Below are 26,545 nucleotides of genomic sequence, written 5' to 3' on the forward strand. Positions count from 1 at the left end.
AGATAGCTAAAGCAGCTAATGACAACAGCAGATAGTTTTTACTAAGGGGGTTATGAAATATATAGTTATAATTTAATTTTATGTTAGTTTCTTTACAAGAAAAGGCAAACCGAAACAGCTAATGCATTAATATCAAGTATAAGACATTTTTATATTGTTATAAAATTTGTTTAGTTGCAGTGTGTTGTCACTTCAAGGGTTATAATACCTAATTGTTTTTCTGATGTCTTTTACAAGTAGGTCTAGTCTCCATCACAGCAGAATGTGAAAATAAGGGTGCTATTCTGGACATGATTTCGATAGCTCTATTCCACCCTCCAAAGTATTTCCATTTGAATTTCCATTTTGAACTTCTTTTTACAGGTGGAAGAATAGCAGAAATCATTAGAGATTAAGGAATGGATGGCAAATAGAGCTCTTCGGCTGAGTAGGGCTTGAGAGAGTACAGTGATAAAACCATACATTGTTTTTACTATGTTATTCTGTCAAGCTGCATCAAAAATAAGGGCAGAGGGGGCACTTACCCAAGGCTCTAAATGATGCCATGAATTATAAAAATCAATATAATCAAGCTGTCTGCAGAACACAAACTTCCTCTTCCCTCTTAAATGTATGTTAGAGAAAGAGCATGGAGTAATTGTGCTTTCATTGAATGTAATGATTAAACTGCTATTGCTTTTAGAAAGATTAAGCGTGAACTGAAACTGAGTGCTTTTGAAAATTCCACCTGTTGTATAGCATTCCTCACACACAAATGCTGTACACTAGTCTATCATACTGCTTGCCTTTATGTTCTTTTAAAGGTTTACCTTTGCTTCCCATTCCATACCAGCGACAGAGATGCCGAGAAGACATACAACAGTTATGGTACCTATTATTCTGATGTCATTGGACTCATCTACCATCAATGTATCGCTCTCCTGAAAGCAGTAAGAAATGTTATTAGAATCAGCCTTTCTCTGCCCAACTGGCGGCATCAGGTAACAAGGTGAAATAGAAAGCAGTGAGCTGTCAAAGTTTCAGAGATTTGTGAGACCGTGTGTTTGTAATTCATGTTCCAGCTGGCTCTTTGTAGTTGGGGTTATTTGGCTGTCTAATTAGATGTCTGTTACTTTTCTGATTTTGAGATTCTTTTTGAGAAGTTTATGAAATACGTTCATGAAGTAGAAATAATGGAGAAACATTTTATGGCATATTTAGACAGACCAGCTTCTTCCCTGCTAAAGATGTCCCTCAAGCCTCAGCTAAAAAGTATCACCACTTAAGCAAATGTACTATACCAAAAAAAAATCAAATAAAAAACCTCAAACCAAAACAAAAAACCCCACAAAACAAAGCCAAAACAAAACAATTTAATCATATAAATGAAACATCTACATTTACCTTAAGAAGTTCTACAACTGTTTCAGCAAATCCAACTACATACATGGCAACTGCCACTGCATTCGCAAAAGCAAAGATAAGTCCTATAGATCCACCAAACTCTGGGCCGAGGCTTCTTGAGATAAGATAGTATGCTCCACCTACAGATAGAAATGATTGTTATTTCAGCACAACTAAATGCTCAGGTTTTGCTCATTTTTCTCACATAAATAATACCACAAGAATCTCTGCTTTTAACCTAACAAGCATAGTCAATATTTGCCCTTTATTAATAGAGGAAACTGATAAAAAAAGGAATGTGCTTTGTACTGGTTCTGCCTTTGGACTTTTCTGTATGCCTTTCTATTGCAGAAATCTTTTTAGGGCATATTAGCATGCAAAACTGGACCTTCAAATAATTTTTCATGATACATAATGTAGTAACACAGAGCAGAGAGAACCTCACTTCCAGACAGGTTCTAATTTATTTGGATCTGTTCCAACGTTAGCACGAAAGATCATATTCTTCGGTACACTGTTAAAGCTCCCGCGTAGTGATGCAGAGAATCTTTAATCTTTTTTGCATATCACCATAAATGGAGCATATTGCTTTGTCAGTTAATTATTTCATCTCATCTCACTGGAAGTTAGTATTTATTGTCAGGAAGTGTTTAAGATTATATACATTTTAATTTACTGTTGATCCACTGAGAGAGATTAAATATATCTTTTTATTATTGCTTTGCTTATAACACAGTTATTTTAAATCCATTTTTTTTTCTAATCCAAATCTGCAGATTTTTGTATTTTTCATGAGATCGTATTTACTTACCTCCTCTTACTACTCCATTAGTGCAAATGGCAGACATGGAGATACCTGTTAATGTTGTTACTACTACACTCAGACCGATAACTATGATTCCAAGACCTGAAAGATCCGAAAAAGAAAGTATATTCAAGTGTTTTCAAATACCTGTTCTGCTTAAATGACGTAGTAAGAACTTGCCATTTTCCACAGAGGTTTGACCAGACCAGTTATAACTTTAAGGCTCTGAAATGCACTAAAATTTTGTTTATAAAATACCTGACATGCACTTTTCCAGCAAAATTATTTACTCATCTTCCAAGGAGTGGCTGAAACGTAAGGAGTTTTATAAAGAAGGTATTAAATTGAAGATGTCCACTGATCTGCATCAGTCTGTAAAATGAGAGGAAGAGATGCCTCATGCTCAGTTTGTCCAAGGATGTCCAAGCTGAAATGCTCTGAATAAGAAAGACCTGCTGAAAGGTAACAGAAGAACTCCATGAAAAGCCAGAAGCCATCCCTCGCTCAGCAGTAGGCAGGAACATCTGAAATGTACTTCACAGACTGAACTGAAATCTGGGATTTATTAAAAGTGACAATTCAAACATGCCATAAATTGTGATTAGAGGTGGCTAGAATTGTTACCTTCCAGTTCCTTTAGATGTACCATTTGGTTTATCGTCCCTCTGGTTTGTCTCATGTGAAAATAATACATAAAGACCTTTTTGGACTTGAAAGCATTAGTAACCCTAAAATTTTTACCTCCACGGACAAACCCATTAGTTGCTATTGCAGAAGTTGACAACCCAGTAATTGAGGTTACCATCGTGGCGAGAAGAATTATGATTACTCCGAGACCTGTCAGTAATAAGAAGATAAAATATTTTACTCATGTTCCGCGATTCCTACAAATCATTCTCTTTTTAAATTGAATTTTCAGGCCAGAATCAGAGCAATAAACTGAAAAGATGGTTTGTTGACCACTTGCAGTTTGCAGAACATTTCCAAGGAGTCCATGTCACGGTAGTAAATTATTCCCATCAGTCTTCAAGCAGTGATTCTTTCTGATAGGAGTACCCTAGCCAGAAGCTCTCATGATTTTCAAAGGCTGGAGGAAATCAGCAAACTAGTGTCCCTTGACATGGATGCTTATATCTGCCTTTAATATACATCCTGGCTGTTAAGGTGAAGAGATCGACACATTAACCACAGGTCTTGTAAGAATGCTGCTGCCTTTCATCAGTTAATTAAATATTGAATCAGAGAAAGACTGACTGTATAGTTTCTTAGTGCACCAGGACAAAGGGTCTATCAGGTTGAGAGACAAGACCTGAGTGTGAGCCTTCTATATCCTTACTTGCCAAGCTATCAAGTGCTGTGCTTCCCCACTCTCTCCTCATCTCCTTCTTTCCCTGCAAAAAGTAGTTTTACTCTAACACAAGAAAAACATTTGAAAATGGAAATATTGCCTTTTAGATGCAATTTACTTCTACAGTAAATGGCATCTAAATTACTGTAATGTATAATCTTAGAGAACTTAGAGTCTTTTTTTTTTCAGCTGGTATCACAAAATTGTATAATTAAGCAAAAATAATCAAACACCTGAAGATCAGTGATATGTAATTAGTTATAGGTGAACTGGGTTTCAGTTTGAGTAACACTCTGAAATATGAGGTTTTGGCTATATGGTCAGTTTTCTGTTAACTTTGTGAAACTGTGCTAGAAACTAGAAGCTGTATGAGTGGGAGGTGCCGAGTATGATTTAGAATCATAGAAACAGACAGACTTCTGAAGGTCTGTAGCTCAGACTCCCAGTTATAGCAGAACTGTTGCCAACACAGGATTAAATCAGTGCTGGCTTTGGCTAGCTGGGTCTTGAAAACTTCCATGGGCAAAGATTACATGTTCCAGGACTAGACTACCTGCCCAGTGAAGAAGCTTTTCTTTGGGTACAAACTGGACTTCGCAAGCCACAGTTGCAGCCATTGCTTCTGTTATATTTTCTGGCACTACTAAGAGTTTGGCTCTGCAGCTCCAGAATACTTTCTTGTTTCAAGTCAGGTGAAGAAATAAGATCACATTTTTCTCTCAACTTTATTGCTTCTATTCCCATTTCTATCTATGAGAGGAGGGAACAAAAACTGGAGAAAAAAAAAAAACAATCAATTATAGTTTGTTGCTAAACATGGAATCAGTTCTTAGTTTTGTCTGAACTTGCTAACGCTTATGCAATAAGCAGAATTGAAGATTATACATTGCTTGTAGCAATATTTATTGACCAGACCTTATCCAAATTGAAACTTGGATCCTACAACTGACGTTCAGCTAGTAGTACTACAGACATATTGACTTATCTGCTGTATTTCTACCTCCTGGCTTCCAGATCAGATTCCTGACTTCAGTTCATACCGGATGGTTATAGATATCCAATCCCTGAATGAATGTTCTTTGCTGCTTGAATTATAGGCATGTTATCACAATCCTTCAAGACACAGTAATGTAATGTGTGAGATATAAATGCTATATAACATAGTGTAGGATATTTAAAGTGATTTGAGCCTCTAATAAATCATGGCTATCCTATTGATTTCTGAACTCTTGCTATAACTAGTCATGCACCTATTTTGTATGCAGGTCACCTAAAAAAAAGTCCAAATGGTCATCCCTTTTGGTCAGCTACCGTTACATGGAAGGATATTGTTAAACCCTGCAAATCTTGTGCCTGAGAAGTGGCTGAATATGACTTTTAATCAGCTGTTAACTCTTTAAGACAGGCAGACATAGTGCTTAGAGATATGGTTTAGTGATAGTTTTTGTCAAAGTTAGGTTGATGGTGGGACTAGATGATCTGAAAGGTCCCCTCCAACCTAGGCAATTCTGTGATTCTATAAATTGAATAAGTTAGACACGTTATTCTTAAAGTAGTTTTAAAATTATTTGGTAAGTGCATGTGCATCCTAAGGAGTATTTTTCCAGGATTTTCTATTGCATTTCACAATTCATGTTGTTAACGTGTATATGATAAATAGGGTCAGATATTTTGATAATTTGATGAGTCATATCGCTTGGGAAAGCAGACATTTTGAAGACATATAAGAAGAACAGTGCATAAAAAAAAAAAAGTGACTCAGCCAAAACACCATTGTAGTATAACATAATGTAACGTAATTGTAATATTCAGGGACAGATTTTCAGTTAACATGAACTCGGTGGTTTTCCCTGCCTTTGGCTAACCGTTCTATGTATAGGTACAAATACAGACTTCAGAGAGTCCCTAGGTGTTAGCTGGAAATGTCAGGCTAGTTTTGGACCCGGAACCTTGTCAGGATGATACTGTCCCTTTTTCCCCAGCTGATGATAAACAGAGAACCTTGTCGGAATGTTATTTTTTTTCCCCTGTAAGAGCTTTTGCCCAAGACAGCCTATCAGGATATGGAAATAATTGGGTTTTCTCTCTTGCCCTCTGATGATGGGGATATAAATGGTGCCCAGATGGTGATTTAACTGACTCATTTAATTTCCATGTTAGTAGCCGTACCCGGTGAAATCCCCGAGCCTTGGTGATGATGAGCTTCTATCACTGTTCTCCTTAAGCAGCTTGGCTAGGGACTTAAAGCTCATTGGTTATAAGACATTCAGAAAACGCATTGAGAAATTATTCAAACGGAATTTGATATCTCATTTTCAGAAGTAAAACTAACCTTACATAAAGCATGCAATTTTAAAAAGTAACAGCAGAGCCATAAACCATAAGAAAGGAGAGCCTGCTTATCAATGAATTAAAATGGTAAAATTAAATGTGAAAGCAGAAAGGGTTTAACTGTTGTTGGTTCAAATTAATGTTAAAATCTGATTAAAGTTTAGATTGAAAACCAGGCATATGGCTGCTAAGTAAGTTGTTCTAAAATGAATTACTCTTGCCTATGGCTATTCTCACACCTCAAAACAAAGTAATACTTCTTGATGATCTCAATAAGTTACTAAACTGCCCTTAAAAACTAATTTTGCATGAAACCCCAGAGCAAAGTCTTGGCAATATTAAGATGCAGAATTTTCATGGCAAGGCATATACTTATGAGTGCCCTGGGCTGTACGCTCTCATTTGGTATGCATCATAAAATCAGCAAGCACCCCTTTGTCAGGCACAGTGCTAGAGCCATGCATGGAGCACTGCAAAAGTAGGTAAAGTTCTTCCGCTTAGTTCTGGAACTTTTATTGTTTGGGCGTTTTTTTCTACTTGTGTAGAAAAGTTTATGGCTGGACTTTTTTCTTAATAAGCATTTAATTTGTTTCTCTCTCTCTCTCTTTTTTTTTCTTTTTTTTTTTTTCTAAAAAAAAGCTCAGTCTTGCTCAGGTGAAACTTCTGTGAAGTTACTTTTTTTTGTCGGAAATGAGACTTCAACCACGCAGAATTTGGGAGGTGTTTCCATTCAGTGTTTCATTTCACTTCCATTAACAAGGAAGTGAATGATACTTATATTCAGTGAGAATTTGAGCACTGAGTGTTATCCAAGACCAGGAGAGTTGATGCTGTGAGGCCAGAGTTTGGACTCCAGCTCGTGTCTACTTAATATTTCCATTCTGTGAGAATCCAAACTGGAATACTTGCCACCCACCCTTTGGATTGTTGGTTGTTATGCCATCTAGGTGCCAGTCGAAGATTAGGGCCATATTATTCTAGACTGGATGATCGTGTAACACAGATGCATTGCATCTGGACACTGCCATTGCAGTTCACATTTCTGTGCTCCCCAGAGCAGTAGCTCTAAAAAGGAAGTGGTACCACACAACAACTACTGATACATTGCACCTTACTGAGATGCTTCTAGTTGCTGGAGACTCGTGTAGGTCGTGAGCCTTTTCCTCTCTCGCTGGTTTCATTGAGCACTCAACAACGTGCTGGACGGAGGCCTCGGGGCCCAGTCCCCCAGGGACTGGGATCTGGGATTTAGATTGATTAAATTGCACAATGAAGAAGCAAAAATACAGAGCAAAATGAAGTGTACTTAGTTAATTTATATGAAAGCTGTAGCAGAGCTGTTAAAACTTAGTGTTTCCATAGTACACTAGTATCTAGTGCTGTTCTATAGTTAAAAATAACAAAAAAATCCTGATGAGATGAAACCTCCTTCCAGTTCTGTTTTCATCTTTGCAGAGAAGTGTGAAGAAGCGTTGTTTTTAATATGTAGATGACAAGGTTTGGGATTCACAGATAAGCAAAGTGTGAACTCTTAAAGGTTAACTCTCTACGCACATATTAGAAATTGGCCCGAGTCATGAAGTTTACATCTGTTACAGGATCTAAATACAAATTTCACCACAGCTTAGAAATATTCAAATGTGATGATCATATGCATAGTTAACAGATCTATGCCTCTAAGCAGTAATTTGGCTGTGAGTCTGGAAAATTCCAATAGTTTGGAGGATTAACATCTTTTACCCTGGCAAGCGTTTGAAAACATTATTTAGTTCAGCATGCAAATGCACATCTCAGATTATATATTAATCATGATCATGTATAGTTTATCCTCTTTATCCCTTTCTCTGTTGAAAATTGTATTAAATAAGATACATACCAATTCCTGCTTGACCTACAATCCAGGAAAGTCGAATAAAAAGCATCACACCCCAAATATTAAGCATGCATCTTACCTAGGTTTTAAACAAAAAAATACTGCATTAGTGCAACGTTGAAAGTAGTGTTAACAACCAGAAGGGTGATAGTGTGCATTGCAGGCTTTTTAAAAGCACCCTAAACATCCCTCAAGTCCGCCTCCGTCTCTTACTTCTAAAAGACCTTAGTGTTGCAGAATTTATCTTAAAGATTATTTTCTTTTAATGTTTTTAGAAATGCAGATGAATTTCTCACCAGCACACCCTTCACCCATCCGAACTTGACAAATCCTGTTTTGTTTTCTTCTTCCTTGCTGGCTGCTGTCTCATCTCCAGCCGTGCTTTCTCCATTAGCCACTCTCTCGACTGAGCCGGTGCTCACGGCTATGTTCTGAAGGATTACACAGAAAACAAATACATTTTTGTGCCAAGCAGAAGACAACTGGCTGCGTCAGAGAGACATGGAACAAAGGGATTCCAAAGAAGATCAGGTTTTACTGTCTCTGGAGTGCCAGGCATCAGCAGGTGGGCTTGCTAACAGTGAGAAAAGATGAAATAATCACTTAAGGAGAGTAAATACATTATTATCTGATACTAAATTGTTTTTATTGTAAACTGTATTCAACATACATGTTGTGTTGATGTGTTAGTACAGCATCTAGCATAATGAGGGTCTCGTGGTTGGCCTCTACAGGCTGCTGCAACAATTTATGAATAATGTTAAGTGTAGAAACAGAGATAATTGCTCGCTAGAGAAAAGAGACCTAGCTGAGTGCTGCATGGCAAAGTTATGTGATGAACTCTGGTGTTTTCTGTTGGATGAAGTACAAACATAATTGCAGCAGCAAATGGGTAACATATTCTTAAGAACAGTCACAGAAATACCAGTGAAATGTAGTAAATAATGCAGTAAATGAATAATCCTCTGTGGTTTAGCCACCTCTGGTAAAACCATAGTAGATAGGATTAGGAATTGCCATATTTGTAACATAAACAGAATAAATAGCCCAGAATTTTAGATCATTCACATCCAGTTAGACTTAAATCTGTATTTTATCTCTTCAGGTCCTATGTCCCAGAATCTTTGAGGAAATTTAGCATCATGATATGTTTCTTGTGGCTTGAATAGGAATTAGTCCCAGTACTGAGGTTTGTACTCATCATTGCTGCTTTGTTTCTTTTAATTTTATATTTTTTTAACACAAACTTCTGACTGGTTTTGTGAAGAGTTAGCATTAGGTTAACTATCGCTAGGTGTTTTCTGGGTCCTCTGCAAAGACCTTCGGGAAGGACCATGTACCTTGCCATAGCCTGGCAGAGGGTCCGGAGTGTTTGTCACTTCTGGAGAGGAATCAAGATGCTTTCAGGATTTGGAGTGGGGTGAAGGTATTTCCAGATTAACTAAACAGGTCAACGAGGGGAAACAGCTGTGATTCTGTGAAACACAGGAAGTTTTTTCATCTTACTTAAGTTTCAAGTCTGTTTCTATATTTTGTCCACGGACTCAAAAAAGTCCAACAAAAAAAACCAAAACAGACATAAAGACCAACTGTATACGACACTTACACTAACATTTGGACTCCCCCTCATAGGTAGGGGCTCTAGCCACTATGTTGCAAGGTTGTAGAATGCCTTTGACACAATAAATCCAGGTTTGTGCTCACAAATGAGAAATAAGTGGCTGGATAATACATTTTGACATGGATTAAACTTGGTGCCTGTGGTCCTTTTGACCCTAAGTGAAATGGGAACACAAGATCTATTGAAAGCTTGTGACTTTGAGCTCCCGAGTTACTTAGATAATTTTGACAATTCTCACCCTAAAATAATAAAGGATGTGTTTCCTTAAAATACAGTAAGTGATTAAAGTAAGTTAAGGAAGATTAAAGAATAATGTAAGGTTTTTTGCCACAGCGGTTAGAATTTCAGAGACAAAAAAAAAAAAAGGGCTTGGTCTTTGTACTTGAAACAAGTTGTTTCCTATGTACTTTGAATTAATTTGTGCTCTGTATGCCATTATCATAAATTATGGCCTTAAACCTTCCATAAATGCATTTTAAATTGGCGTGCTTTAGTGAATGATTGGTTATTTACCAAGCAGTTGTACCTGTGCTACTCATGCATTAAGAATGTGGAATAAAAGTGACAGAGCATTTTTAAAAGCTACCAAAATAAAAAGTTAACTGCTTTTAGAAAAAAAACCCAACGTTTTCCTTTCCTTGTTTCAGAACAGTTTAGCCTTCATCTCTCCTGGGGATAAAGATGATGAGCCCATCACGTCTCCATAACAAGTGTGGAGAATAGCCAAGATGAAGAAAGGTTAGATGATTTCTTATGTAGGGTAAATATTAAGCCCAAGTAATTATCACCAGCCATCAGCTGTGAAATAGCACTTAGACTATTTTTTAGGGATTTAATTGGCGTTTTGTGGCTTAATGTGTGCAAAACCTGACACATCTTGCTAAAAGATGACACACATTTGACTCCAGCAGTGTGGGAACTAGATATTTGAAGTTCCTTTCAGCCTGCCTTACATTCTGACATTTGAAAAATTACATATTAAAAAAGTGTATTAAATATTAATATTTATCTTCTGATGTTAAGCTCAGCATCAAAGCACAATGGGAATGCTTATGTGATGTTTAGAAATCTGAAGTCAAACATATGTCACTTCTTATCAGAATCTGGCAATGGGCTTTGACAGGACAGTTGTCTTCAACAATTTGAGTTTCACAGAAGCCGAGGGTGAGAGGAGTGGGATTGCCTTGGGGTACGATGTGGTAAGCCCAGGTTTTAGTGTTAAAGAAAAAAGGAATTAAGCATCTTCTCCAGAGCTGCATCTTAGGCTATTAGTCTAACCCATGTACACACTCAGTGTGGCATTTCATCTCCTCCTTAATGGTGGCAGGAGAGCCTGCTGCATGCTGGGGCTGGTGGATGGGCACCCCATCCAGCTGCATAAGCTGCATTTGCCTCCTGATAGGACCTCAGCATCTTCATACCATCTTAATTCCCTTCCCTACTAATCTACTATTCGGTGACCTCGTGTTTGTTTATTCTTCAGAATAAGCTCCATAGACTGAAGTGATTTGTCCAAGGTCACAAAGTGAGTCCATGGGACAGCCAGGAATAGACTCCAGCCATGCTAATGGTGGGTCGTTTGTTCCAGTGCTGTGGTTAGTGGCTCCCAGACTGGGGCTACAACTCACATAAGGGCACAGCAGGTTGCCAGTGTAACAAAAATCCCATTACCTCTGACATTCACCTTCCTGTTTTGAGGGGTATAAGATTATCCTTCTGTGAACTGGATACTGGAAAATGTCTGGGAATGATCAAGCTAGATGATGCTTTTTTCTCTTCTCTAACAGTCACAATCCGTGAAGCAATTTTCCCTTCATTTTATTCTGGGATGTAATCTGCCTTCTATTTAATCTTCTCTAAGTGAAAGCCTTAAAAAACCCTAAACAAATTTATCTTTTTTTTTTTTTTTTTAAATACGCAAACCATTGGGAGATACAACAGCAAAAAACCTGGATTTTCTGGTAATGGTCAAAACTGAAAATCCCTTAATGTGCTAAAGTTCAGTATTTGTTCATTCAGCGTTATGTTCAAAGCCAAAATAATACACTATTTTTCTCCTCTCTGGCTACTACAAAGTAATTATAAGAAGTTTTTTCTGGGCATGGAAATGTGTTTAGTCCCTTGAGTAGCAGTTTAAACATCTGCAAATGAGAAGGGTTACCAAATTCATATTTTTCCCTTTCCACATCCACTTTGCAATCATTTTTGGACATAAACGATTACCTGGGTAACCTGTTTCTCCTTTCTGTGTAAGCCATTTTATGCAGGTCTGCGGAGACCTATTTAAATAAGTCAAGCCCAAACTAGGAAGTTGTCCTAATAAGATCCTAAAGAATCAGGTCCTAATTTCCTAATGGCTATTTTTTTGCTTGATTTCATTACTTTATATTAATCCTCCTTAGGACAGGTGAATCTCCAGACAACTGGAGTTTGAACAAGATCTAGCCCAGCAACCAAAAAATCAGATGCGTGTCCAAATTATTCAGAGCTCAGAAGTATGTAAAACTGAGTGGAATAGTGATGAGCATGTTTCCTCTGGAGATTTCTCATTTCACTATCGCCCAACACAGAAAATGAATAGGGGGTTTTGCTGCATATTGACACTTTTAGTCTGAGTTTGACTATAGAGGTGATCTCTCTCTCTCCAGCCTTGTCCTGCTAAGTGTGTAATTAAGAACCTCAAAAGATGTTTGATTTTAATTCTGTAAGTATTGTTTCTCTCTTCTGCTTTTTACAGAGAACTTGGGTTTTGTGGCTGAAGGGGGAAGGGTCTCATTTTACCGGTCAGTAGAGTATCATATTATTGCACTAAAGTTTTGCAGTAGGTTTTCTAATAGTTTAACTGTTTCAAAGTGGTTAATCTTGTTCTCGTCCCCGAAAGTTCTCATTACAGCTTTCCATGCTATTTATTTTGCATGGAGGTGATTCTTCCACATAAGGAAATCAAGCCTTAAAAGATCTATATAGGTGAATAGACAGCAAAATTTACCTAGCCACCTATCCGAGGCAGTAACACAGAAGGTAGTGAAAATCTGGTATTTAAAGACTTGGTATTACCAACTTCTCAAATTCTTTCCTGTGGAAGTTTTGAATGCGCAAACCCCAAAAGATTATACCTGACCAATGTATATTCTTCTGACAAGTAGCCATAGAGGGTAACAAAAGTGAGGATTATCATGATAAAGGGCACGTTTTGTTATTTCATTATTCATTTGCTGTAGTGCCTATGTGGAAAAAAAAAGTGGAACAAACAGGAAGAGTCTGCTAAGGGGAATTTTTTTACATAAAAACCATTGGTCATATGTATCAATAGTAAACTCCTACGTTATGTCAACCAAAAGTAGGTCTACTCAGAAGGGAAGAGGAAAAACAGCCCTAGAAAATCTTTCAAAAGCAGGTTAGCCTGTTGTATCCTGTTCAGTAGTTCTCTCTGTAAGCGTGTTTTACATGGATATAGTCCCATCTATTACATGAGCAACGTCTAAACAGCTGTTTTATGGAATAGATTAGGAGGAATTTAGCCAAATTATTCCTCCATAAATGCTTTCTATGTAGTCACTCAAAAGGCTTTTCAGATTCTTTCCAAATTCATTGGTATAATGAGCATGAAGGCCTAAATTCATTCACTGAATCAGTACCTGAAAACTGTTGTCTGCTTCCCGCTTCTGAGCAAACACTTTCAACCTCAACACCCTTGTTCTGGACTCTTTCTTGCTGTTTGACTGGTTTGTTACAGCAATAAACAGGTAGCGCTTTGGATTTCTGATTAGTTGAAATTGCATTTATTGCACATAACGTTTTTTATAATACTTACATATATTAATGAACACAACAGAGGAATCTGTGAAAATTATGCATTAATGTTAAATTGAAGTTTAGAGTAAGCGTGAATTGTGTAGCTTGGTTAAATTATGAATTGATATTCATCATCTGCTGTCCTAACTCTTAAGTGAAACAAGAGACTCAGTAGTTTTATACTTTTAGACAAGATTAAGCTATGTTTTTCTGCTAATCAAGTATATTACTATCACCTTTTAATAAAAATCTTTTCTTTGAGCAGAGTACAGAGCAAAAAACATACTGCAGCTACCAAAGGAAATATGGCGATTACTTGTACTTTCTCTCTTGGGCAAGGTCCATGAATTTAAGGGCTTTCTCATATTAATAAACAGAATTAACAGCCTGGAAATGGAATAGAGAAAATTTGTATCTTTCCTTTCCACTTACCTTTGCCAGTTGTTCATGAATTTCTAATAAGCTTGGTCTGCTGAGCTTATTCCCACTGACACTGCCAGTGTTTCTGTAATAATCAATTTTTGGAACTGGGTCCACTGTGTTATGGCCAAAAGTTTGTAGATAATACATTTTAGTGTGGGTATCATAGGGGTGTAAACTAGCTTCTGTTTTCTCCGCATTTTGAAGGAAATTGTCGTATAATTCTCTTTTTCCTGGTCTGTAACTGATTCTCAGTCTGTTATGTGCTTCGTCAGTAAAAGATGTTTCTTCATAATGTGGTGGGTCAGAGCCCACATCCTCTTGGGATGTTTCATTGTTGTCATGGCTTTCATTAATTATGTTAACTTGAAACCGATTTGCATTTGGATCCAAGAATACATTTGGCGAATTATTCATTGACATCTTCAGGGATGCTATAGACTTAGGTCACTGATCCGTTTACTCTTCTGTGGCTGCAGCTAGTTAGTTGCAGCTGCAGCAAAGGGTTTAGTGTTCTTGCAAATGAAATCTTTGCTCTTAGAGTAATGAAGTTCTGAGAAACTTTTCTTGAAATCTCTAAGCAGTCTTCCTAATATCTGCTGTGTTTCTGCCATAAAAAATACAAATAGAAAATTTCTATTAACTTGCACAATTAGATAAATTTTCCACCATAATCTCTCCCCTGCCTCACCAAATATCCATGAGACTGACATCCTGTGACTTGTTGAGTAAAAAAACAGTTGAGTCAAAGACTGAGTTTTTGGGGATGTTTCCATCTGTGATGGATGCACTCAACCCCTTAACCAAACTAGCGGTAGTTTGGTACAGGCTGCAAAGGAGGTAAAAGCCTAAGCTGTAAATGGGCCAAGAACTCCTCTAGTTTCAATCTGTTCCCTGAAAACCCACAAAGGAGCAGAGTGACACAGTGAGCATTGATGCATATGCGCTTGGAACACCGATCATACAATTAACACATGAATAGCGGGTGGATTTTCTGAGACTCATTTATCAAGGAGCAAAGTAAGTTGTGGGTACAAGGTGTCTCATGCATACCTTTTCCATCACATGTCATTTGACTACAAGCTAACCACTTTATTCCATAAATATGTGAGTCTTCTCTGAGTACTCTTGGCTAAGCAGCCTGGCTGCATGACAGTCATCCTCCCTCAAGCTGGGAAGCATCTCAAGGTTGCTCCTCGAGGTAGTGACACCTTTCACCAATGGCAACTCTTTGGTGAGCAACTGATATGGTGCATAACCTTGTAGTATGGTAACTTTGATTTTGTCTTGGTAACTTTGATTTGTGCCTTGTTAGTTTTGAATCATTGTTCAAATGATTGTGGCATACAGTAATAGAGTGAACCTTGCCATTGAACTTTGTAAGTCGCACTTTTTCAAGATCATATTAAAACCACTTTTGCTAATACCTTTGACAGGGATTCTTTAAGTGAGCTAAATCACCCATTTGCTACAAATTGGTGTAGTTGGCAGAATCCTAATTCAGGATTCATGACACCATCTATATAAAACGGGCTTTGGATCAGATTCTAAGTACGTAAAATTGATTTTCAAATATAGTACTTCTTTTAATAATGCTATGTTTAATTGAAGCCAGTGAAAGTGTAGGCAGCACAAGGGATGTGACACAAGATTCCATGAACTCCATTGACTGTTTATGTTCCACTTAAGTATTATGGTACCATGTGTATTTCTCTCATAGTCTAGCATTAAATTTGCATGAAAAGCTTGAATCAAATACATTTTTTTAAATTAACTACAAAAGCTAGACCTTAAGTTTTCAGTAGCTCCACGATGGCGACAATTTATGAGTAAGCAATTAAGATATAACAAATTGTTCATTTTTTATATAAAGAAAATCAATGTAATGTGATGGAATAAATAGACAACTGAAACAGATCCAAAAATAGTATTGGGTTTCCTAAATTATAATGGAGGAAATAAATGACGATGGTAAAGCAGTAATTATTAAGAAATATTAACATTAGTCCTGGGCATTGGAAGGTTCATAGAATTTTATACTCAAGTTTACATTTGTACACTCAAAACACCCTTTAAGATGATTTGAAAAAAGTTGTAGCAAGTCATAGAATCACGCAGATTTGAAGGGACCTTGGCAGCTTATCTAGTCCAACCTCCCGCTCAAAGCAGAGGGAACATTGAATGTAAATCAGGTTGCTTAGGGCTTTCACCAGTCAGGTCTTGACATTCTCCAAGGACAGATTTCACAACCTGCCTTGTCAGCCTATTCTAATACTTAATTGTCCTGACAGTGTTTTTTTCCTGTATATCCAGTTGGAACCTTCCCTGTGTCACTCTATGACCATTATCTCTCGCTCTCCTGTTGTGCACCTCAGTAAATAGCAGGGCTCTGCCTTGTCAGTAACCTCTTAATAAGTATTGGGGGGGCGCTGCTTAGGTTCCCCTAATGCCTTTTCTTCTTCTGGATAAACAAGCCCCATTTCCTTATAGGGCAAATGCTCCTACCCCTGACCATCTTGGTGGCCCTCCATTAGACAGACACAAGTTTATCAATATCTTTCTTACATGGGCAGGTGGGAGGGACAGGTAAACAAACTTAGAAACTGGGTTCCAGGTGCAATCTGATGAGTGCTGAATAGAGGGGAGTGATCACTTTGCTTGATCTACCAGCTATGGTCTTGTTAGCACAGCCTAGGACAGTGTTTCCTTCATTGCTTCCAGGGCATGGCGCTGACTCCTCTGTAGCCTGCTGCTCACCAGGTCACTTCCAGGAGAGTTGCTCCCTGCCAGTGAGGCCCCAGCCTGTATGGTACAGGGGTTTAGTATCTCTGAGCTGCAGAATTTGCACTTGTCCTTGTTGAATGTCATGCGATTCCTGTTGGCCCATTCCTCTAGCCTGTCTAGGTCCCTCTGAGTGGCAGCCCATAGCGAGGTGAACATACGATAACTGTACAACCTGCTTCCCACCTCCACTTTCCCACACAGAACCCCTCAAAAAAACCAAAAGCACAAACAAAAACCCCAAGAGCAAAAGAGATACTTATATTTAAGGCCTTTAGTGGGTTAAGTACCTTTGCAGCAGCTTACAGGATGGCCTCGATGGCCCTGAAATGAGCTATTGAAACAATGGGAATCCGTATGTCTTGAAACATACTTCTAAGGAGATAAGGGAGTGTGATTGTATAGACCTCTATAACTCATTAGGAGTCCAGGTCTGTTCAAACTGACTAAACCAGACCGTGCTTAGACATTGAAACTCTGCAACTGTATGTAAAAGCAGAAAGCTTTAGAAACAAAATATATCTATATAAAGGAATAGATGAACTGAAAATCTGGGTAAATAAGCCCATTAGATGCGTTTTTTAAAGTTTTGTGCTTTCACAAGAGGTTGGACTAGATAACCTCCGGAGATTTTTTCCAATTTAAATATCTCAATGATTTTATGGAATGCATTTGGCCCTTTGGCACTGCAAGATAAAATGCCACATCAATATTTATACCTTGGCAATATAAATTTTTTCTAAAATCACATATCAAAATTATAATTTGAAGAGCTGATAATCAGATGTCGTCCATCTTCAGTATGAGATATAGCTAAAGCATATTTTCTCGCTTCTTCCATCAGCTATAGATAATATTCTGCTGTCACCTCTCTGCTATGACACCACTTTATAACCTCCTCGTATTTACGTTGGCTTTCCTGCTTAATGTTTTGTAAGCCTCACAGTAACATGATGCATTTATTTAGTTTACTTTACTTCTTCTGGGTTTGGATGATCAACATTATCATTATTATTACTACTACACATTTCTGATGGTAGATAGTATTCTGCTTCCTTCAGTCTTTTAAACTTGTAAGGAAGTGTTTCATCTTCAGGCATGAAGGAGCAAACCCAAATCTTTTGTCATTAAAGTCAGTTGAAAGTAGGTTTGTTTCCATCTCCATGACGAGTGAAATCCTGATTCTTTGATGACAGAGAGACTTTTGCTACCAAGTAAAATGATTCTGTAATTTCACTGTCTTATTTCCATAATATTACTATTTTGCTAGGAAAAGAAAAGTCTCTTACCTTTCTGCTGTTCTTGAAAATAATACTTTGATTTCCACAGTGTATTTCCAGAGGTTTCTCAACTGTTATTTGGCATTAATTTTGTGTTTAGTATTCTAGCATTACGCACAATAATCAAGTTTACCTTATTCAGAATAATTTAACTTACCATTCAGTCCTGTGTTTTTAGGGAAGAACAATCTGCCTCTTTTATTCATGCCTATAGTGTGTCCCTCTCTTTGAGGCTTTACAAACTCTGCCTTATTGGCCAGATTTTTCTCCCTGCTTAATATACGGAATAGACCATCCAATCCCTCTCTTTCAAAACATTTCTAGATGGTGATTTAGAGAAGCATTCTAGCTTGTTAACTATTAACCAGCAAATGTACCTATCCATTACAATTACTGGGTTTATGGTATTGCAAAATTTCTAAGGGGGCCTGAAAATACTTTTGTTATCTCCATTTCCCTCCCAGCTATGCCTGACTCTGTGCACAGATCATGATCTCTCTATTTTTCAGTTCTGCATATATAGTAACGGAGATAACAAGAGTTCAGGCTTCTGCTCAGCGCATTTTATGTGGAAGAGATTCCAATGAAGTCAGCAGGATCAGTCATTGGTGGGTCCCCTTGTCCTACATGCATTTTTGAACCATTTGCTCCTAGCCTCGTTCAAATTTTTCCTCTGCATATTTAAGGAAAACCTTAGAAAAATTATGTTCTATATATTCTTTCTGGGAAGGTTGACTCTCTTGTCTTTTGGGGGTGCAGGAAATGATGAAGCTTTGTAATCATAAGGGAATTTGATAATTGCTTCAAGCAATAGATTGGATCAGGAGCAAAAGTAGTAAGACAGTATTGGGGTTCTTTGGGTATGTTTGCTGTGTTTGCTGTATAGTTTAGAGATAACTGAACTATATTTGACCCAGATAACTTAAGCACCTTCAGCATTCTAACCTGACAGCACAGAGCTCAGCTGTGCTGATTAGGTGTACGTAAAAAGAATGGCAGCATCTGGTCTGTGCAGCAGATTATCCTATCCGGCAATAACAGATCACATGATTCAGTGTACTGATATCTACCTTTGATTTTGGGGTTAAATTAACTAGGATAAATGCAATATACTGAATCTCTGAGGGTCTGGCATTTTTTCTTACGCAGAATCTGAAGCAGTTTAAAAGCTCTTACATTCACAAAATTGTTTATGTTTAATAGTTTGGATGGACCAGTGTAGATTAGTGTTGGCTGTTCCTCTCTTATATTCTTCAGATACGAGAGTCATGTCCTTCCTTGTACAATCAAGTACTTCATGTTCCAAATGGCACTTGAAGTCTGCTGTTCCACTGGCTGCCTCTGCCTAGCATATAGAGCAAAGGGACGATATGTATTTTTCAGGATACGTGCAAAAGAAACCAAATGCCGTAACTGATCTCCTTGTCTTGGCTTCTCGTTGCAAACAGAGCTTTTTAGCAAAAGTGACAGTGCTTAAAATTCTGATGCCAACCTTCTTAAAAATGGAATTGAATTTCTGTCAAGTACTGGCACACTTGCTAAACAGCTGTATATATGAGGGTGACCTTGAATACCCAGATTTGAGTCTCTGCTTTCACTGTTAGTTCTTCTGCCTCGATAGGATCTCCTATGACCAATTCTTCAGTTTGACAGTCCAGACCATACACTGTGCACAGCTGTAGGAGCACAAACAGAAGAACCAGCTGTGGAGAGGGGCTGGAGAGCAGAGAGATCTCCAGTCAGCTCTGCACCCCTCTCCCTTCCGGGAGCTGGGTACAAATGGGTATGCAGCATGACTGTCTCTGCTTTTGCCTTGCCAAGCTGGTGTAATTACTGCTGGGTGTTGTTAACCAGACAGTTTACATTTCAGTTTAAACTGAAACATCTTCCGTAACCAAGTGGAGTAAAAAAATTGGTATGCCTTGACCAATTCAGCTAGACTGTAAGATTGGTTACTTAATATTTACTTTTTCTCTTTCACCTAAAATTTTTTAATGATATGGGAGACACTGGTGGACTGGCACTGTGGTGATGGTCTGGTTCAGACTGAAGTTCTGTGCAGGTAATATATTTTGTATCATTGAATGTTTGTCGAATCAAAAATTTCCTTGGTGATGTTTGTTTCCCTTCCAGTAATTCTGTTTGACTTCTGTTGCTGTAGAGTGGGAGGTTCTTCTGTAGAGAAATAGTAAAATATGCTCATATGAGCAGGAAGGAATAGAACTATGCACTGTTTGCAGAGGACTACATCAAGTTTCACACGGGAGACGCAACATACACTTTTCTTATAAGCACTCAGTAGTACAGCCCCTGCTCTTCTTGGAAGGTGAGAGGTGAGTTAGCAATTGATGTGATTTTAGCTTTCCCATTAGTTCTTTATTATTGGTAGTGTGTGGAGCAACCCTTGTTCCTCTCATCTCAGCATCTTGCAGGCACATGCTCTGAGCCACAACCATTTAGTGTCTTCCACTTTTGTATTCTCAGTATACAAGCAGAGTCTCTGAGCGTCAGAAAATTGTGTCAGATGAGGAGGGGAAGGAGTTACCAGTTAAGCACTCACCATTCATGAGCCCATCTTTTGTCCTTTATCTTTTTCTCCAGCCTGTCATGAGACACAGTGGAAATGAGATCCTCCTCTGAAGAGGCAGATATCGTCTAATTCTTAAAATAGTTTTTGCCCATGATAACATTCTAGTGAATTGTTTATTGTTAGTATTTCTTTGCTGTTAACAATTTCTTATCTACCATCACACTGTTCGTAAAATCAAAGCAAAATGAAGTGCCTTTTGAGTTTGCAACAAGTATTTATTTAACAAAATGGATGCCACCAACATATCTCCAAAATGCAGGTTATGTATAACAAATGTAACAACAGTTGGTTTCCAAAATGAAATCAACATCAAATTTAAGGCAGGATAGTCTGTGATTTTTCATGCAAGAGCATATTCAAATGTTCCTTTATCCAACCCCTCAACTTCATCTTCCCACGTAGAAGAAGGCATACTACTGTAGGGGTCTAGCAAGATTTTGAAGCATCTGATAATTAGAAGTCCCAAGAAAACACACAAAATCCCTACAAAGGCAAAGCCAGTTTTTTGCTCTAAAGTCAGAGGGAAGGCAGACATTTCGTTGACACTCATGCTGGCTGAAGTGTTGCTGCAGTAATTACTGCTCATCATTGGGCATCACATCCTGGTGGCTCTGTGGGATTTTCACCTCTATTGCTTCTTTGCCTGCATAGAAAAGTAGAATCGGTTTGGTTAGGTCTAAATGGGGTGTGTATATCTGAGCCGTAGCATATGAACATTTGGAAATGAAAAACAGCTTGGATTTTAGTGGTGTCCTGTTGTTTTTTCACATTTAAATTAATGTGATAAAATTGCAACTTTTAGCCTCTACACACCATCCACTTACTGGCCTCTGTTATGAGACAGCAAACTCATGATATTCTGGCTTTCTGTCTCCTCAAAACAGAGCAATTTCAGCATATGGCTGTTGCAAACAGCATTTTGTCAGACTGGGCACAAGCCTACAGATTCTGATAAGGCAACACTCACCAAGGTCTCCCTGTGGAGAAACGAGTATGTTTTCTGAAATGGCTTTACAGCTCAGTCCTTAAACTAGTTAAACTCGCGTTGACCTCAAAGGGAATTTCAGCCAAATAACATGAGTTTTGCTTATGTAATTTAGCTTATAAAACCAAGTAAATAGACACAACTTGTAAAATAAAACATTGTGTGTGCAATTTTAGTGAAGTCTTGGGCTCCATTTTCAGAAAAATGCTGTGTGCATTTTGACCTTGTAAGAAAGTGAGCATATTGGTAAAATTGCCCCTTCGCTTTCCTCTATATGTGTCCACTCTTGTGTGTGAGGAAAGATTGGTGGGAGAAGAGCTAACAGAAGTAAATTCCCTTCCCCTCAATCTTGCTCTGGTTTGTTTCTTCTCCTTGGTCTTTCCCATTAAATACATACATAGCCTGACATTTTCACAGGCACAGTAAACACCAGATCTGAACATGCTCCTTGTGGAGCTCAGGGGACTGACCCTCCTGTGTGTCCTGTGGGGACAGGATGCTTGAGCACCTCCACCCCACCATTGCCCCCAGAAGAGCTTTGTCTGTTTTCAGCCAGAAGAGACTTTTACTTTTGTCTTTTTCAGGAGATCTTATGTATAGATTTTAGTTGAGGATGGGAATCGTTTAGCTTTATGTCAGGTTTTCCATCAGATATTGAAATCACATCTTTCTTTGTCTCTATAGACAGCAGGAGAATTAGAAAGACTGGGACATCAGAAGTGCAGAAGGACAAAGACGTTTTTATTCTAAGGTTGGAGCTTAAGGTTTTTTGGCACTTGGTAACACCTATTTAACTAGCACGCCTCAGGGGAAAACTCTTTTTGTTAACAATTCAACCGTCTTTCCCCCCAGGGAATTCCCAGTATCCATTTATTTCTTGGCAGAGTAATTAGGCCACTGAGAGGTCTGTGCTGCCATGGCTACACTGCTTCAGGTACCTGCGCTGCTAGCCAGTTCAAAGGGAGCTCCAGCATCTCTGCTCTGTACTGCAGTCACGGCTGAAAGTAGCCATGTCCTGAGTCAGCCTACAATTAATAAAACAGAAACAGTAAAAATAAGATTTTCGTTTTTCTGAGAAGACAGAATGGGCAAAACTTTTATCTTGTTTGGCGTCTGCTTTCTTACTTCAGAATTGGTGGGACTTTTTAATATTATCCTAAAGAATGAAAATTTTAAAACAAGGATTAACAGGGCAAGGCAGAAGGCTTTTTCTTTTTGCAGTAACTCTCAATATAGTAGGCATTAAATAATACAGTTTCCTATTACAGTCTTTACACATTTGCCAGAGAACATTACCAATGTTCTGTTTATTCGATAGAGCTGTGTATGAGATCCTTCTTCGTTTTGCACGATATTCTGCTCTTTGGCTCATACTGTTTTAATTCCTGTTAAGTTGGAGAAAAGATCCTGTGGGATCAGATCAGATATAGCCTATGGGAATTCGAAGTAATGTCAACAACAATCAATATTTATTTTCTGAAAATGTATTATAGCTAAAGCCCACCTGTTATACAGATTTTCATTGGGCATACTTTCAATTTTTCTATTAAGTTTGACCTTATGTAGGAAAAAAATATCACAGGAAGTTCAATATCACAAATTTATGTCACAAATCAATTTATTTGAACAACAGCCAGCCAAGGAAAAAAAATTATTTCCAAAAGTCCTAGGACACTGGGTTATAAAAATTAAATTAAAGGCTTATATGTAGACGCTACCTGGGAAAGCCAGACCCAGACCCCGCGACTGCGACCTTGAAAGACATGGAGAGAAATCTTAGGGGTAGGCTGTCCACGAAGAACCCTGCATTTGAGCTGAGTCTAGAGAAATATGTATGTGTTTGGGGTGACATTTCTTCACCATAGAGTCATACTCCAAGAACGTGGCTTCCAATGTTACTAATTTTGCAGGTTACACACCGGAATTAGTGGGATTTGTTTGTTCATTATGTGCTTGTCAGGAGATGTTATGGGACAGATCTCTGTGCAAAGCCTGACTGATGCCGAAACGTGGATTTGGCAAGAGTTTGGCTGAAACAGCAGTATCAGAAAACAGTAGGCATTTTGCTTGGAGGTGGGAATTGGTTCTGGGAAACTCTAATATGCAGCTTTGTGTTCGTCTCTTCCTTGTCCTGAATTTCAGAAATTGTAATTGAAGCCTTAAAGTTCACAGAACATTTTGCTCTAATTACGTATCCCCAAAACTGTGGTACCAAGACTGACCTTGAGCGCCTTTTTATTGTTTTCATATTTTAGTGCTGTGTACAGATTAGATGTCCCCTCACAATGAGTCAGATATCTTTTCATTTGCTGCAGTCTATGTGTCAAGTCACGAGTCAGAAGACTGTGAATACTAACATGGCCCGGATCCAAAAATCCTTGAAGATAACCTTTGGGGGAAGTATGATAGGGAGAGGCATTATATCAGTTAGAATCCGCAAAGTCATTTTGTAGGGGCTGGCCTCAGACTGATCTCTCTTGACTTATAGGTCAAGACCCTACTCGTCCTTTGATTCTTTGCCTGTATAAAAACACTGGCATAAAGAAAGGCTCCTTAACATCTGCTGCAAAATAAAAGGCCATTGGAGGCTCTTGTGAGGCCAGAAGAAACAACTGGAGTTCCAGAGTAAATAGGAATGAGGAAGATAGCTATCACATAGACGGCTGAGGTAAGGAGAATGGAGGTATGAGCGGAGGGTGCTGGCTGCACCTATGGAGGAGGGTGAAGGGGAATCACCAGCCCAACTCTGCTAATGTTTGGTATGGATTGAAGATCCCAGCCCCAGCTCTTTGGTGGTTTGGGTGTCACTTTCTTCATCCGAGCCTTCACCCTTATGTTTTCAGAGATACTGAGAAGATTTAGAAAGTAGCCAGTAAGTGTTAAATCAAGGCTTCCTCAATAATCTTCCCTGTATTTTGGGTTTCAGTCCTTCCCTCACAGAACCCCCTATAGGTGTAGTTTTTTTTAATGGCTCAGTACTGGAAATTAGTACCTTTAATGTCTGCTCAAGCTGGAAGCGTTCATCCTCTTGGCATAATTAAGCCTCAAATGCATGAAAACTCACTTCATAAACAATAGTGTGTAACAAAATGGACTAAATCAGTTGCCATCTGCTCTCCCCTTGGATATCTGCAGCCCAGCTGCTGGTTCATGGATCTGGTCATTCTGAAGCTACTTCAAATAGCTTCAGTCCGATGCTTGTGTTTGAGTGACAGCAAACCCAACTTGAAAAGGTGTTGGCGTGGTTAAGGACATAAAAAGGCATCCCTTGGGAGTTTCAGAAGCACCTAATTTGCACTTAGCTATCCAGTCAAGGAATTGGAACTGTATTCCAGGAATGGTATTATAGGAATTGGGCACAGGAGGTAGCAGGGTGAAAGGATTAGCGATGGAGAAAATCTAAGGAAATAGAAATCAGCATGAATTTGGAATCCTCCAAAGGGTCTGAGCTATCTGAGATAACAACACATGGCCAGAAATGCTGCAAAAACAGCTCCGCGACCCACGACCAGACTGTCATGCTCAGGTGCACATTGCATGCCTGTATTCTCTAAATTGCTGTGGAGAAGACTGTTTCCTCAGGCTAAGGTTTCTGAGACAGCAACCAAGGAGGTGTAAGGTAGGAAGACCAGGGAACGGATGCCCAGCAAATGAAGGCATGGCTAACTTCTGCAAGGATAGCGAAGCCCCACAGAAACAGGCACTGCTTTTGCAGCATGGTAACTCAGGGTGCAGGCAACAGTTTTTAATGTAAATGGCATTCCCCTACAAGGAAGCAGCAGCTGGGCAGTGACATTTCCAGCCTTCAGGCAAGCAATGAATTGCAGAAATGAGATTTTATCCTTAGTAAATACACAAGCCTGGAGTCTCCGCTGGGCAAGAGCCCCTGCGCTGTGAATTCATGTATTTGGTCTAGATTCGGATAATATAAAAAGGCAGGAAAACAAGACGTTCCCTAGCATCATCTTTAACTTGTAAACGTGGAAAAGTGTTGCCTGCTTCCCCACGGATGGAGGCTGCGAGAGACCGAGCACCTGCAGAGCAATTGTTGCTGTAGGATCGCAAGCACAGCCTTCGCTTTCATCGCCCCCCTCCCCGCCTTCCCTGGGAGGGCAGATTTACGCTTTTACCTCCCCTCTGCCCCCCGCCCCCCCGCCCCGGGGTGCCCCCCGCCCGGGCCGGGCGGTGCCGCAAGGTCAGCCCAGCCCCGCCGCGCCCGCCGCGCCGCCCGCGCTACCCACCCTTCTCCTCCGCGCCCGCGCTGCCCATGGTGGCGGAGTGCGGAGTTTTCCGCGGCTACCGGGCCCGGTTCGCCAGCTGTCGGAAACCCAGGCTGGAGCCCCGACGGCTCACGGCCCGGGGGGAGGGGGTCCCGGGCGGCGGGGGCGGGCTCCCCTCGCCGCCCGGCGATGCGGCCCCGCCGGGAGATGCTCAAACCGCCCTAATTAAAAAATTAAACACGGCCGCTGCTGCTACCGCCTCCTCCTCCTCCCCGCCCGCCCCTTTCCATCGCTATTCAGCCGCGCTCCTCTCCAACCTCCCCCCCCCCGCCTTTGCACGGATTAAATTGAGGAGCGTGGAAACTTCCTGCAAAACACTACGTGCGGCGCATCGGTAAGGGCCGGCCGCCGAGCGGGGCGGGAGCGGCCCTCCTCCCGTCCGCTCCCCGCCGCCCAGGCCGGGGAACGGGGCCTCAAAGCCTGGGTGGTCCCCGCAGTGACGGAGGACCGGGCTGCGGTACCCGCAGGAGGGGGGCTGCCGCCCTGCCGGAGCCGGTAGCCCCGGCAGCGAACAGCGCAGCCCCGCCGCCGGTGCGGAGCGGGACCTGTAGAGCCGCGCTGGGTGCGGCGGGGCCGTTCTGCTGGCCCGCAAGCAACCACCGTGCTATCAGCGAGCAGGGTTTTACACACCGGTGCTGAGCCGCTTTGCGTGGGGAGCTAAAAGCCTCTTAGGCTGCACCTACAGTGTGGCCTCGGGTCCTCCCAATAGCTTTAATAGTAATAACGATTAAAGCATAGAACACGTGGTGACATATGGCTGGGAGCCGCTGCTGGTGCGGAAGCCTAGACCACGTTTTATATCCTTTCATGAGCTGCGTTTAGCTGACGCTGGTTGTATATTAGAGAGGCTTCCATTTGCCACAACAGCAGGTGTTTAAGGTGGATAAGGAAAGAGGATTTCTTTTTCCCAAAGCTGGATCTGTATATTGCACTAATAAACAGCAAATCTCTTTTAAATGGTAGTGATTCCGTATTTGTATGCCACCCTGGTGAATGCACCGCTGCAGGGATGCACGTGGGCCAGTGGAATAGGACTGTATCACAGTGCCATGC

General features: G+C 39.9%; 2 protein-coding genes across 6 annotated transcripts in view; both read right to left on the reverse strand.

Annotated features, from left to right (window-relative positions):
* Nucleotides 1-17,878, reverse strand: part of SLC12A1 (solute carrier family 12 member 1) — a 53,507-nt gene extending 35,629 nt beyond the window's left edge. Inside the window, exons 1-9 of one of the 4 annotated variants that reach the window (XM_054214340.1) lie at nt 17,795-17,812; nt 17,647-17,708; nt 13,589-14,183; nt 8,037-8,171; nt 7,744-7,819; nt 2,930-3,025; nt 2,195-2,290; nt 1,384-1,523; nt 810-920 (exon numbers count right to left, since the gene is read on the reverse strand). In XM_054214340.1, the coding sequence (XP_054070315.1) occupies nt 810-920; nt 1,384-1,523; nt 2,195-2,290; nt 2,930-3,025; nt 7,744-7,819; nt 8,037-8,171; nt 13,589-13,999 (1,065 nt within the window). In that variant the 5' untranslated portion in view covers nt 14,000-14,183; nt 17,647-17,708; nt 17,795-17,812. The other 3 variants (XM_054214341.1, XM_054214344.1, XM_054214343.1) reach the window with 3 other exon arrangements.
* Nucleotides 17,879-20,433: 2,555 nt separating this feature from the next.
* Nucleotides 20,434-25,602, reverse strand: CTXN2 (cortexin 2). 2 transcript variants are annotated; one of them, XM_054214849.1, is made up of 3 exons: nt 25,454-25,602; nt 22,151-22,237; nt 20,434-20,870 (listed from the first exon to the last, which is right to left on the reverse strand). In XM_054214849.1, the coding sequence occupies exon 3, from the start codon at nt 20,814-20,816 to the stop codon at nt 20,568-20,570; it is 249 nt and encodes an 82-aa protein (XP_054070824.1). In that variant the 5' UTR covers nt 20,817-20,870; nt 22,151-22,237; nt 25,454-25,602; the 3' UTR covers nt 20,434-20,567. The 2 variants fall into 2 exon arrangements, with proteins under 2 accessions (XP_054070824.1, XP_054070825.1); XM_054214850.1 differs by lacking the exon at nt 22,151-22,237.
* Between the last annotated feature and the right edge of the window lie 943 nt (nt 25,603-26,545).

The sequence above is a fragment of the Rissa tridactyla genome, chromosome 9 (assembly GCF_028500815.1).
Source record: "Rissa tridactyla isolate bRisTri1 chromosome 9, bRisTri1.patW.cur.20221130, whole genome shotgun sequence".
Lineage (NCBI taxonomy): Eukaryota > Metazoa > Chordata > Aves > Charadriiformes > Laridae > Rissa > Rissa tridactyla.

What these genes read in the sequence shown, in the direction of transcription:
- CTXN2 (XM_054214850.1), bottom strand. Translation starts at nt 20,816, where the DNA reads ATGATGAGCAGTAATTACTGCAGCAACACTTCAGCCAGCATGAGTGTC.